This window comes from Dipteris shenzhenensis, chromosome 8 (assembly GCF_047967505.1).
Source record: "Dipteris shenzhenensis isolate YYH24624 ecotype China chromosome 8, Dip_SZ_1.0, whole genome shotgun sequence".
In the NCBI taxonomy this organism is placed as follows: Eukaryota; Viridiplantae; Streptophyta; class Polypodiopsida; order Gleicheniales; family Dipteridaceae; genus Dipteris; species Dipteris shenzhenensis.
The window spans coordinates 14,173,035-14,187,672 of NC_141603.1; the positions used below are offsets into that span (position 1 = coordinate 14,173,035).

Consider the following 14,638-nt stretch of genomic DNA (forward strand, 5'->3'; position numbering starts at 1 on the left):
TCCTTGCATTTCATTATAAAAAAATGAGAATATGTTAGGTATTAGAAAATGATGAACTAAGCTACTATATATTTTACTTGAAATTTGCAAAAAAATTAAAACCTCAAATAGATATAAAGAGAAAGGACTTTCTTTAGGAATTTATAAGACTATATAGAGGAAGACAAATGTGAGATTCTTGCTTAATTTTATTATGCAAATTCTTTGAAAACCTCTTTGCAAGTTAAGAGGGTAGCAACAAATAATAGGTTGCTCTAATATTGTGTATGGTCATGCAGGGGACCCACACTTCCATTGCCTTGCTAGAGGGAAGCATTTTAAGGAGAAGGCTCCTTTCATTGAAACATAAAATACTTTTTAAGTAGAAACTGAAATATAATAGTCTCGAGAGATTCAGATCAAACGCTTCCATGCACAAGCGGGATCTCAAGTCTGTCTATTCGTGGGCGCAATCCATTGCCTCCTCTTCAGACCCAAACACGTCCAGGAAACGTGCAAAAGATGCATCCTCTACACAAAAGCAGGCCGCCGAATCTTCTTTGGAAGATGCAAAAGTGGACAAGCCGCATGAGGAGCAACAAGAAGGTTGGACTGCCTTTTTTAATCCTAGTCTTATTTTCATTTGACACGAAAATCGAGACGTTTGCTAGCAAGCGATGATACTTGCTTGGAAAAGGAACTTCAGATCTCTTTTGGCATTCCAGAATTGAGTAACTTGCCGGGTTTTTCTTCGAAAAATGTTACAGGTTTGACTTTAACCAGAGCATACCTATGTAAGGTTTTGAATTTGCCACATCAACACATTATCCGCATGAAAGCTTAGTGACCAGGAGACGGCTAATCTTTGATTGGAAGTATGTGTTGGTGATCACTGTGAGCCCCCATATGATGAGGACATCGGGGCAGTAGATCTAAGGGGGGTTGATGTGGGCAGGTAGACACTGCAACAGTCGTCTGTCTGAGGTTGTTCTGCTGCAGGTTGGGGTTGCAGACAACAACAATAAGATGTGGACACAAACAGGTGCAGTCAGAGGCTCATTATCGGTACCTGCAGGCTGCAGGAGTGTTTGTGCAGGGCAGAAGGGCATGAACAGGTCGTGGTCTGGGACTTTCATAGGCCAGAGCTGAGGCCTTCCAGTTGGCTATCAGGTCAGCTGGAACAGACCATCTGGTCGGGTCAAACAGACCCCCAGTCGGCCAATCTGCAGTCCGGCTGGTTTACAGACCAGGTTGGCCTTGTGTGTAGAGTGCCCTAGCCCTATATAAAGTGGGTCATTTGCGTATCCCAGAGAAACCCTCATTTGAGGCACACAAGAGCCCATCCCTCAGAATCATATTCAGCCTTCCTTCCTTAGTCTTCTGGAAGCCGTCCTTGGCTGTGTTTTGTCTAGGCTCTTTTCTGACCTCTTTGCCCACGTTTGTAGAGGATTATACTGAGATGTTTTGGCCTTCAACATTGCTGTCTTATCTTCTGCATACGTCTGTTTTGTGGGTTCATCTACAGTTTGCTGTTCAAAGTGTGGTCTGAGAGTGTGAGGGAGATCCACTGTGAGTTTTCACAGAAGCTACACCACTTTTCTTGGACATGGTATCAGAGCCTCATCAACCACTCTTGTGATTGACATGGAGTTTGAAGGAAGGAGTCCCTCACGAGAAAGAGGAGACACCTGTTTGAACAATTTACTGTTAAGGTGAACTAGCGAGGGACCAACTTTCAGCACTTTTTTTTGTCCTAGATGGCAAAGTTAGCGCTTGGCATGCTTCCCCAAAGCTACAATGGTTTCATAATCATGATGATTGCAGCAGAGCGCATGATGTCTGCGCTGTTATGATTGCAGTCCTAATGCAGTGTGATGGTGATGTTTGTGGGGCACAAATTTTGGCATATTTGTCATCAGGACATTATACTTCTTTATGCTGCATGCAGTTATTACAGCTTACTAACAATGAAGGTCCATGGGTGTTGATATCACAGGAAGATCACCATGTGTTTGCCATTTCCTTCATTCCACATGCAAAATGTAATCATAGAAGGTAATCATGCAGTTGAAATGAATGGCTGCTTGATAGACATGCTTTCAAGCCTGGACGGAAATGAAGCCTCTGCACTTCCAGATTTGAGCATGGCGGCTATGGATCTGAAATTTTTGATGCAATTCTTTTCAAGGGGTGATGCATTACACAGCCTTACGAGCATGCCACTATTTCAGTCCATTCACAACGAGGATTTATGGAGCCTCATTTATCAGCTGATTGGAAACCCTACAATGATATCAATCTTGGGAATTGTACCTTGTATGGAGAGCTTAAGCAGGGGCAGCTTTGCAAAAGAACTAACTGAGCTTGAAGGAGCCACGTGGAACATAATGATTGACGAGAATATATGGCTAGGCCTTGTCAGTCCAAATTTATTGTTCATGTTACACGCAACCTGCTGGTGTTGTTTGGGAAAAGGGCCAGAAGCATGCAACCAGGGAATGGTAATTCTGTTCCAGATTTGGTTGCAGCACATCTACATATGCAATTTCATGTATCACCTTCAAGAAAGAAGGGCTACTCATTAGAGTGCTTGACTGGAGCTTGGTTAGTAGATTATGGCAGAGATGACTTGCTCAATGGTGCTCAGATGCAGTCAATATGGCATGCACACTCAAGACTATGGGTCACCACATGCACTTTGGGTTGCACATGGGTGATAGCTTTTGGGGGATGGGCATGTTTATGCTGTAACAGTACCATGGACAGCTGACCTTTTTCAGCCTGAAGCAAACGGAGGTCACACAAGATCTGGCATTTGCTTGTTTTATCCAATGCCCCCTCCTTGTTTTACCACATTAGGTTCAAACAATATATTTTAATATTTTGTTGTCATGGGGTTGGACTTTGTGTATCCAGTGACAAGGAAAGGTTGTGGGACCATGCCAATGTGACTCCTGGCAGGCCTATGCCAATGTGACTCCTGGCAGGCCTAATTCGTCTCTCTCAGATTATTTGGCTGTTCGCAGGCTAGATGCACCTGGAAGCCGTCTGAAAGACATTTATGCTACTAGCATCCAAATATTGGAGTCTTGTGTTGTCTCTAATGGGAGAATTCTAGATCCATGGCATGTTGGGGTATCGAAGAAGCTTATGGAACTGTTTTAATCCAAATACAGCAGCTATAATGAAGATGATTTTTAGTTCTTGACATTTGGCAAGGACAGCATAACCAGAGATGCAATGTAAAGATGGCTCATTGAAGCGCTGATGGAAGCTACCATTGAGGGTATATGGCAAAGCAATCAATGCTTTACATGTGGACAAAAGTGGACAGCAAAGCACAATGTGGTGTGCAGAAGAAAAACCATGGGGACAGCCAGAACTTATGTTATTATGGAGTTTCATGATCATGATCGTGGCAGGAGCCACATGACCTTGGAGGTGCCAAAACACCCAATATACAGGAATATATTACATTTCCTTTAGACCCTGGTGGTATGCATGATGGCGTATGTCCTCTTTACAGCAGGGGGGCCCATCACTTGCAATTTTGAGGACAAAATTACTTTTTTAAGGAGGGATGGTTGTAATGAAGGCCAAAAGTGGGTCAAGTTAGTGGGGGTTAGGATAATTAGTATTTGGGGTGTTTGCAAGATAGAGGGGTCTAAAGGGCTAGTGAGGTGTGCCTACACTGTCTCTCCCAATCTCTCTCTATCTCTCTCTTCCCCTCAGTCTTCCTCTCTCTCTTCCTCTCCCTCTACCCCTTGGTTTCCTTCTTCTCCTTTCTCCCTCTCCCTCCTACCAATTCTACTCCTTTCTCTAATCTGTCCTTCCCCCTTTCATTGCAACCTTCCAGCAATCTGTGTCCGAGATTTCAAGAAGCACCCATACTTCCCCTTTTGCCTTCGAAGAAGGCCCATTCCTTCCAATCTCGCATTACCTAAGACATATGAAGAGCAGATTCTCTTCACAACATGCTATGAAGGTTCAAATTAAGAACATGAAGTACATACTAGATCGTCGTATTGCCTGTGTGCTTGCTCTGAAAGCAAACCATGCACCTCATCAAGGCACATACCAAAAACCTGTGTAATCCTGTACTGTCCCCTTCTGAAGTATAGCAACCATCTGAACATGAAACCCTAGGGCACTCCATGGAATCCACCCACGTGTCAGTATCAACAGCCACGCACACGGAAGATTCCAAGCGCTCCATACTGTCCTTCACCTTCACAAAGATCTCTGACTCGTTGACCCACATCTCAATGTCAGACATCATCACTGCGGTTTCTAGGTCGGCATATCTGACATTAGTAACACACGGAGATGTCACCAAGAACAGCTCTTCGATTACCACATTAGCTTTGGCTTTTGTGTTGCCCTCTAAATTTGACTCGGACTCCCTTGTTTTTCTGATCCACCTTCTTCTTTTTGCAATCCTTTGCAAAATGGCCTGGCATGTCACAATAGAAGCACTTCTTCTTCTGCTTCCTCTTGGAAGTTTCCTCGTCATCATAGTCATCCTTCTTGGACTTGCCACCGTTAGGCCTGCCCTTCCCTTTGTTAGCGTAATCCTTCGCCAGAAACGCTTTGTCATCTTTATCGTTGTTGTAAAGCTTCTCCCTAGCTTCTTCCTAGAGCAGTAATGGACCCAACTCCTCAAAAGTCAGAGGTTTGGTCCTCTGTCCTACTGTCACAGTCGTAACAAAGCTTTTGAAACTCTGAGGTAGCCTCCTCAGTACCATCAAGGCCAACTGGCACGAGTCTACCTTCTGACCAACTGATGCTAGTTGATCCCTCACCACTTTGACCTTCGTCAAGTGGTCATGTACCGAATCTCCCTCATCCATATCCAAGCTATAGAGCTGATGTTGAAAAAGCAAGATCTCGGATGTGTTATCTGTCTGATACAGATCCTTTAGAATGGCCAATGCCTCTATTGATGTCTCGGCCATCTGGATGTGAGAAAGCACAGAGTCTATTGTAGTCCCTATGATCAATGCCAGGGCATGGGTGTCTCTATCTTCCCAAGCTTCGAGCTCCTCTCCATCTACTGGTATGAGTATCTTCCCCTTGTTGTCTATCCTTCGGCTTCTCCTCCGTTCCCGTTGTCAGTTTCCATAGCTTCCGAGCCAGTAAATGATTCCGGATCTTCACCTTCTAGATTGGGTAATTTGTCCCATCCAGTTTCCGAGACTCTCTAAAGTTAGGGATGGTGGAAGAAAGAAATCTGGGGGAGGAGGAAGGGAGAGAAGGGGCTGAAGAGGCTGAAGAGGCTTCTGAGATCGACATCTCTGCTGCTAAACCACACAGCAAAGTCGAACAAACTCAACCTTCCATAGATTAGAACTCCTTACGCACCTGATTGAACCTGAGTCACCCTCCTTCTCACAAGGGCACTATCCTCCAGTCATGGAAGTCAATTCCCAAGAGCTTTTGAATCAGGGTCGTCCTTTAGCAAGGTCCTTGCCTTCAGGCTCCCACACGTGTGAGCCTCCTACATGGGCTTTGATACCATGTTAGAAATCGACCAACGGAGGGTACGCACAGCGGAAGACTGATAGAATAGCCCAGGAGCTCACACAGTGTGTGTGGGGTGTGGAATCACAAACTTCTTTACTTAATGTGCATCACATAGATGTGCAGACTCATCAATAGACAATGAACCAGCCAGATATAGAAGCTACCAAAAGAATATTTTTCCGTCCAAAACTATGGACACAACAAAAGAGAGGTAGATCCAAAGTCCCACCAGAGTGTGGTACTTTGATCTTACCACAAGGTACTTCTACTATCTGCCGGATATCTCTAGACTCGAGTCTGCGTGCTCCACCTCGAGCGTATGTAGACTTTCCGTCTAGATCCTTCTACCTTACTGCCTGTGTACAGCCTAGGCAGGCAGCCCTCTGTGAGCTAAGTCTGCAGCTCAGCCCAGTTCACCTTTTGGTCATAGCCCCAACTGGTGCTGCTCTGCTGCTCCTTCCTGCTCCCTGAAGTGCTGCTCCAAAAGATATTTTGTGAGGGCTGAATGGCCCTCTTTTATAGGCCCAAAGGCCTGCTGTAAAAACCAACCAGCCAGCCTCATCCTGGCTGACCAGACTGGCTGACAAGAATAACACTAATAATCACCTGATGACATGACCTAGGAATCATGTTATGGTTCATCACCAATCTAGTTCATTTATGATGATCTAGGAATCTAGCTCACCCACAGTGGGATGCCAATCTGGATTGATAATAATGAGGTGTCAATCTAGATAGACACTTGATGGCCACCCACTATCATTCCTCCTGCTTCTTCAATTACAGTCCATTCAAAACAAAACCCTGGCTATGTTTTACTTCGTTTATTGCTAGTGTGTCTTGCTTCATCCTTCATTGTATGGTGTTGGGGCAAGTTTAGGGCTTAATGTTGCCTCTCTATATATTTCCTTATGTATGTATATTTTGTAAACTTTTAAGTTTGGATGCACATTAGGGTTATAGATTCTTGGATGCATCCATAGCCTCCACCTCTGCCCCTTTGCTGCGTCATGTGCCAGCTCTGCAGACGCCTTTTGCTGCGCCACATGCAGCCTCTGTCCTGCCTCCTGCGCGCCTCTGTTAGGGGCCTGTTCCAGCCCGTACACACACTCCTTGAAGTGCCTCTACCAGGCCGCTGTGCTGCCCACATGGCAGCTCCTGTGCTGCCCATGTGGCAGCCCCTTTTGGCTGTCCTTTCCCTGTGAGGTGCTGCCCATGTGGCAGCCCCCTCCCTCACCTTTTCTTTTGGCACATGCCCTAGGTCCCTCCCGCACGCTCTCCCCCTCCCTCCCGCATGCTCTCCTCATATGGGGGCTTATAGATGGGGAGGTGACCTTTCCAACAAGGAGAAGGGGTAGGGGGGAGAGAGAGAGAGAGAGAGAGAGAGAGAGAGAGAGAGAAGGGGGGGGGGGGCAGCAAGTAGGAGGAGGAAGGAGGATAGCAGATAGGATTAAATGTCACATCAAAACTGTACAATGGGGACTTATATAATCCCTCCACATTTCCCACTAATTTTAGCTAAAGGGATACTGAAGTAGCCCTTTTTTCCCCCTTCATTACATTGGAGGATCCTGATTTAAGTATTTGCAGTGCTAGAGGGTCCATGGTTGCATGTTTATCAGCTTTCTTCTTTAGACTATTTGTACACTATGATTGGTGAGTGAGGGCTTCTATGTGGGTGCACCGCGCCCAAAGTGAGGTATAGTTTTCTCAGTGAGTTAGTAGGCCTGGTAGAGGCTATTTAGGGCTTGGTATAGGCCATTATCTGGGCTAGAGACCAGGCTAGGTAATGGCTAGGTTAAGGCCAGCCTAGGACCTAGATAGTGTCAGGTCAATCGACCTAATGAAGTCGGATCACCCCAACCAGATCTGGTCCTGTTGAGTCATCTAGGTTACTGACCTAGTCGGTTGGTTTGCTGGCGGGGTTTTCCCTATAAATAGGGTTCCCTTGCCACTCTTTGGGTCTTCCATTTCTCCTCACACACCTCTGGTTGGCACTGTTTTCCGTGCTAGAAACGAAGTCATCTTGCCTCGTTCTCTCTCTCTCTCTCTCTCTCGTTTATGTTTCCGCAATGTAAATAGGGTTCCCTTGCCACTATTTGGGTGCTCCATTTCATGCTCACTCACCTTTGGTTGGCACTGTTTTCCATTAAACAAAGTTATCTTGCCTCATTCTGTGTTGGTCTCTCTCTCTCTCTCGGTTATGCTTCCGCAATGTGCAACCTCGACACCATGAAGAGGAGTATGTTACATAAAAAAAGCCTAGAAAAGGCAAAAATAAAAAGAAGTATTATGAACGAACTTCACGACGTGGAAGTTGCTGCTTACACGTGAAATTCATAAATGATTCCAAAAGTTGGTAGAAAGATTTTTTGTTAGTTGTATGAAGTATTCAATATTGCCTAGAAAATTGTGCCTGTAATGGATACGTAAAGACATGTTGGAGAATAGAAGTTCTCTTATGTTGGGTTTGCATGTCTTCAACTTGTGGGCAGAGAGTTTGTAAAAACATAGAGAAGAAAATAGTTTGAATGTTTCAAATCCTTGAAGGTAGGGTTTCAAGCTATTGAAATGTTGACATTTGTTGGATGCTGTTGTTGATATCTTTTAAGGGTTTTTTACAGATGAAAATGCCACTTACATGCTCATGTTTTGGATGGATGGCAGAGGATTGGAACATTCCTTCCGATACAACCATTGCTCTAAAAATGATGCATGCCCAGTTTCCTAAGATAGATAAGGTTGATTCCTATTTTTTCCTGTATGAATCCTTTTATATTCTTCCAAATGTAAAAAATGTCTAATTGAATTCGCCTTTGTAAAACTAAAGAAGGCATTGGTTTCCTTGCAGGTTGTGGTTCCTCCATTTGTACTTCGTTCTCAACTATATAGTAGTGTAAAGGATCGAACTTTAGTGGATAGAGAGCTAGAGGTTTGCCTTAAACCTTTCCATCGAATGTTTACACTTGCAGAAGTGGGCATGCCACTTAGGTAGAATCTCCCTTCTCTTGTGAGCTTGCGTTTTACAAACTAAATGTTTAAGATTCATTCTTGGAGACCCGTTTGTGCCTTAAAGGACCAACGTCTCAACTTTTTTCTAGTTTTGACTCTCTCACGTATTTTTTTTTTTTTGTTAGTCTCCAGATTTGAAGGTTAGCATTCACAATTTGAGGACGTTTGTAAAAAAAGGATCATATTATAGTTATAAATTGATTGTACATCGTATGTCTTTGTATAAAGTCCTAAGCCACCTTACTCTTGTTGAACTGTCCATCCTTTACAAGTATTTCTCCTCGTTTAGTCTACATACATTGTCTGTGCACCAAGCCTCATATTGAATGTAGTACTTGGTATGTGGTAAAGAAATACAATTGGAAATCGTTTTGTCTCAAGCTTAGGTGACCAGGAGAAAATGTCTAGGCCCTTGATCCCCTTTGTACTTTATTGTTCTTATAAAGTCAAGCTGCATGAACTCATTATATTTTCATGGCCTTTGCAGGTTTTGAAGCAACAAATGTCCATTCGTATCTTTAAGTTGAGCACCGGCCAAGATGATTATGGAATAATGTTTTTTGATGATTACCTTGCCCAGGTAAGCATATATTTCCCAAGTCCAAACTGCTATTGATCTTATTTGCATTGGAATCATATCTCACTTGAGGATGATCTAGGGCTATAGATATAGTAAGGTATTAACTAGGCCTTGTATAGGTTGCTCAATTCCCCATGCCTCTTCTGCCAGCATGGGAGTTTTACATGCAAAGGACTGTCCCTTAGCCTCTTTTGATTTTTTGATCCTTGATGCAATTTGGCAACACATCACTTCTTTGGTAGTACCATAGTCTCATATGGCATTACATACATCTTCACTATGTGAACATGCGTAGCCTTGCAAATACTTGGTCTTCTTGCATCCCACAACACTAACCTCAACAAACATCTTTCTACAATCAATTAAGTCCTGCAATTGAATGAACCTATTGATCCGCAACATAACATAGGACTTCACACATAAAATCTACAACTTTTTTACATTTCTTTACACCTTTGAGTTACAACAAACCACTTTGTAAAGACTTTTGTCAACCAAAGCATCCAAAATTCATGCTACATAATACATTCTAACTAGAATGTAATATTTTGTCCCCTCTAGGAATCAATGTCCTTGATGTAAATTTGGGAATGCTCCCAATAGACTCTCAGGAAACGAGACAGAAATCAATAAGTAAAAAAGTAGTGTGCATAGAAAAATAGGTGAAAAAAGGAAGAACAAGACACATTGATATGACCAAAGAAGTAGCCCCTCACAGCTTTTACACACAATGCAATAACTATAGAAGTGATTTAAACAAACAATCATGCCCAACAATTACAACACAAGCGATAGTTGTGTACTCACCAATACAGAACTATCACATCATCAAAAGAATTGAAAGAACTAACCCAGGGGCCTATAAACAACAAGGCCAACAATACAAATATTCCATTTGCTTGTTTCTTATGAAACTAGGGCATTTCCTATTTGCTTCTCCCCTTTTTCTTGGACTATTTGGCTGCATTCAAGATGCGTTTCTTTGTTTTTTGGGTTGACAATGACAAAGTTTAGCCTGCTTTGTTGTTGTCTCTAGCCGTGCTCTCCATTTTTGTGAGTCTGTCCGTCTTTTAACATGGGGAAGTGAAGTACCAAAAATGCTTGCTTTTCTCATGCGAGTCTCTGTGTTATGCTTCCAGAATGATAGCATAATATTCTCGTTCATCAATTTCTGGCATTACCTTCAGGCTTCACCTGCTGAATTGTGTAGAAATGTATTTTTTTAGAATACAGTTGCACACTATGCATGCTGAAGAATTTCTCTGCGTCTACTGTCATAGCGTGCAGATTACATTCAATTTATGTATGTCTATGAGAAGTTTTGGAATAGAGCTGAGCCTAATCTACGTGCACTGTCAGCTCCCAGAGATCTGTTTACCAAATATAAATGCGTTTAATGTTGCAAGAAGGCAGCTGATAGCAAGAGATAACAACCTTGTAAGAGTTCTTAATTATGTCTATATCCTGGAAAGCGATGTTCGCCTTTTGAGCCCACAGTAAGAGCATTGTCAATCGTATGTGGGTTTGTTATGTCACGTATGCACCTTGTAAACTTGTTTTTTCTTTAGAAATCCAATATAGGAGAGAAATAGGGGCTATTGTTGCATTTTGAGAGCATAAAGTCTAGGTGTTCTTGCTCAGTAGAGCTAGCACAAATTTTAGCCTATTGTAACATTAGAAGGATGCACTATTGGTCTTGTGTTTACAAATACAGGAAAAGAGAAATGGATTGTTTAAAAACATTGCCTTGAACATTGAGGAGATGGTGTTGAGTGGCTAGCTTGGGACTCTCTTGTCTTGTTTAAAGAGGGAGAAATGATAATTGGTACCGGTAAGTGCTGTACCAAGGCTATGGATTTTATTTGGTTCTAGCTAACAAAAGTTTCGAAGTAATGTGTCTAAGAATGTTGTCATCAGGTCAAGGCAGCCGATTTGGGATTTAAAATTGATCAGGAACATGTGTTTTGCAGGTCAAGGAAGGCACGAAACGCATGGAAAAAAAGCACTCACAGGATGATGTTGCAGTGTTTGGTTGGTTTGTAAATCATGTCCTGTCCAGCCATGTTGATGTTGGTATCACACAAGTTCATCTAGTAAGCTCTTTTTTCCCATCCCATAGCAAACCCTACAGAAATTTAGAACCAGAACATGATGCAGCAACGAGAGTTAAAATTTAACCAGAGACCCTAAAGTTGTCACATTTGACATGGATAGCCACTTGACTTCGATCTCCACAACTCAACATCTTCTTGCACACGCTGTAAATTTATATCATGCTGTATTCATGATGATTTGTGACTTTTAATGGGTGCAGGTTTTTCTTCTTTCCAAAGGCGGGTGTGTACAAGAAAATCATGTCTCCCTCCTCATAAAAGCAGGTTTATTGGTGAGTACTGATGTTGTCATGTAATGTATCGGAGTTTGGCAGAATGTCAAATCTGGAGACAAAATTAAAGGAAAATGTTGATGCAAACAGATTAAATACAGAAAAGAAACATATGATGTAAATGGAAGAGAAAATGTTGTATGGATAGTTGCCAAGGATCAACATGATAAAAGTGAAAACATTTGGAGAGCACTTTCAGGCACGTTTGCTTTTGTCTTATCATTGTAGTAATTTTGTGTCAATAGCCAACACAAATATTTCCACATGCATCACGTTTATGTTTTGGAAGGTGCAACGTAGTAAGAGTGCTACATCATTCCATCTGCAAATGCGTTGTGACTTGTGGCAGTCTGCAGACTGCCATGTTATCTCGACTTGCATCTCATCTCAATGTCCACGTTATTAGTGCGAAGAAACTTTTTAGATGATCTGTCACTTGAGTTGATGCAAGCCCTCATTGCCACATCATCAACCTGCCTCGTCAAGATTGCCATGCTATAACAGTGTCCTATCTGAAGGAATGGTGGCCATCAAATGCTGTGTATGTGTTGGCATCACATTGTGGTAGGCAATTACGAGTCACATATACATAGCTATGCCAGATTCGAACAAGGAAGCTTCATAATGCCTAGGGAACCCATTGCTTGAAGATTATGTTGATGCACTCTCTCAGAAGATTAACTGAGAATATGACAATAAAAACAATACTTTTGTGGGCAGGGCAATAGTCTCACTGCACTAATAATTAGTATGGCATATAAAGAAAGCATGGCTCTGCTGCTTACAAGACATACGCTTTCAGATCCTTCAAGAGACAAGACATGCAAAATCACCTCCAAAAATCTGACTCCAATCATCTTGCATGGCTACCCACAACATGGCTCAACACTGCAAATCACAGTCTAGAGCACACCCATTGCTAATTGGCCCACTCCCCTCCAACTGAGTGGGTTGGACGCAGATACCTTGTTAGCATGTATCTTGTCACTCTGCTCGTTATAATGTAAGCAGAACATACTGTGACATACCAGCATTAACTGCCTCCAATCAGTGATATCCAACATACAAGGAGGGAGATACAACTTATGAGTTTCACTTTCTGCTGCTATGCAGCTTTACAGAGGAAAAATACCATAACCGCCAGATGCAAACACAAACTGACAAACATTACAGAACTACTGATATTCAGCAATACAGGAGGCACCTAAACTAATGTGTGATTGCACTTATTATACCTAGACCTTCAGCGTTGATGCTGTCACAAGCTGCATGTCATCGCCACTAGATTCATCATGACTGGTATTGATGTCACTCTCTTCATTCTTTCATGCTTCTATATTCTTTGCCTTTTTGACTTTGTTTGGGTGCCACTTCGAGCCATCACAGATCTACTCCCTTCTTTGATTTCAGCATCTTACACTAGCCTCTTGCAACACTACTAGACCACAGCTCCATCAGAGACTCACATATTCATCATTCAATGCGGTCTTTTGAATATGCCTTTGTCTTACACTTTTGGAATGACAATAAAAATGTTAGATGGATCTTATCTTAGGATATGGGAGCAAGAAGACGCATTAGAGGCATTTTGGAACCTCTCAACCCTAAGAGACACGCTGACAAGTTTTTAAAAAAGTGGTTACCTGTCAATGCCACACATAACTCACTTGCACTTGCAATTAGTGCTGTGCATGCTCTCAGTCTCTCAGTCTCCTCTCAGCCGCACTCTTGGGCCTCTCCATCCAGCCTGTGCTTCGTCTCAGCCTCTCCATTCCCTTTACATCTGCTCAGCCTCGCTCTTCCCTCTACATCCAGTCATCCTCTCCATTCCGAGCCTCACGATCATCTTTAGTCCTCATGGCCTCTCACGTTTACTCTCATCTTTCTTGAACCTCCTCTTCATTGCATCCGCTCCACCACCAAACCTCTTGAGGACTCTTCTCTGTTCTTAAAGCTCTAATCACCTCCAAAATTAACTTGCCATGTACATTTTGGTTGGTTGCTGCTTATCTTCAGCCATATGTCAAGACCTGTTGATATAACCATTATATTTTAATCGCAATAAGGATACCTTGTGTAGAGTAGTTTCAAATGCCAGTCCCTTGTCCAACTTGAGTCACATTATGACACACATTTGAGAACCTGTTGGTGGGTCAGGTGGACAGAATGTTGTGATTTTTCCAATCGTTAGAGAGATTTTCAGTGGTCTATTAGGTAATCTGAAGCTCAATTGCATGCTTGAAAGCGTTTTTCTAAAAGTGAGCATCCTTGTCTGTTGGCTGTGATATAGGTGCGGCAACTGGTTGATGCCACATCGTATTGGTTTGCTATTCCAAATGTGGGTTTTTTGCTTAAGAGTTTGACGCAGGTACAATTTTCTTGAGCTAAGAACTTGAAAGTTGTATATATTGAATGAGGATGGACACAGATAAGCCTCTATTGTTTTGAACTATTTATCTCCTTTGTTTCAGGGACGGAGAGAGTTATTATCCTTTTTGAATAGACGGCGATACAAGGAGATGCTACTATCTGATTTAGAGAAAAGAAGGTTGCGAATGTCACAATTGGACATGCGGTTTCATATCAGAGATTTACTAGGTCAAGGGCAGCTATGCCTAGCTCACACTGTAGCAGGCTTACTTGTTCGAGTGTCCAGAGATTGAAGCTGAATATTATTTCCAAACATTTTTTTAACAGTCCATTCTTTAGTAGAGCACAGTCACAAGGGAAAATTTTCCCACAAGATGTGCTCTATTAAAATGTTTTTGAAGTTTTTAACATTGATTGACTCTTGGCATGTCGTTTTGAAATTTAGGCTGCAGCTTCCAATTGCTTTATCCAAGCGTTTTGGCACTGTGGTTACATCATATAGCATGCTCGCAACTAAGAATGATTGCTGCATGCTATTTTCTTATCAACATTATATGAATCTGCATTAATATATTTGCAAGTCCACATCATATGCAGTACCTAAAATTAGTTAGAAGGGGAGTAGATTAATGTAGATGGAGAAGTCTAGAGAGGTTTACAGCGGAACACAGTACAATATTATCCACAAGATCATAACAACCCATTAACCTCTATTAAACATGAGCCTCACTTACAGCAACTTTACAAGACTATGATCTACAACGTTCTAAACACGCACACATAAATTG

General features: G+C 42.4%; 1 protein-coding gene across 1 annotated transcript; it reads left to right on the top strand.

Moving 5' to 3' along the window:
- Window positions 1-369: 369 nt before the first annotated feature.
- Window positions 370-14,296, top strand: LOC147899152 (Serine/Threonine-kinase). Its single transcript, XM_087378403.1, has 8 exons — window positions 370-585; window positions 8,170-8,243; window positions 8,354-8,434; window positions 9,002-9,094; window positions 11,065-11,187; window positions 11,409-11,480; window positions 13,771-13,848; window positions 13,952-14,296. The coding sequence occupies exons 1-8, from the start codon at window positions 411-413 to the stop codon at window positions 14,141-14,143; spliced, it is 888 nt and encodes a 295-aa protein (XP_087234529.1). The 5' UTR covers window positions 370-410; the 3' UTR covers window positions 14,144-14,296.
- The last annotated feature ends 342 nt before the right edge of the window (window positions 14,297-14,638 follow it).

Coding starts and splice junctions, on each gene's coding strand:
- LOC147899152 (XM_087378403.1), top strand. CDS start 411: ATGCACAAGCGGGATCTCAAGTCTGTCTATTCGTGGGCGCAATCCATT. Junction 11,188..11,408: donor GTATCACACAAGTTCATCTA/GTAAGCTCTTTT, acceptor TAATGGGTGCAG/GTTTTTCTTCTTTCCAAAGG. Junction 13,849..13,951: donor TGCTTAAGAGTTTGACGCAG/GTACAATTTTCT, acceptor CCTTTGTTTCAG/GGACGGAGAGAGTTATTATC.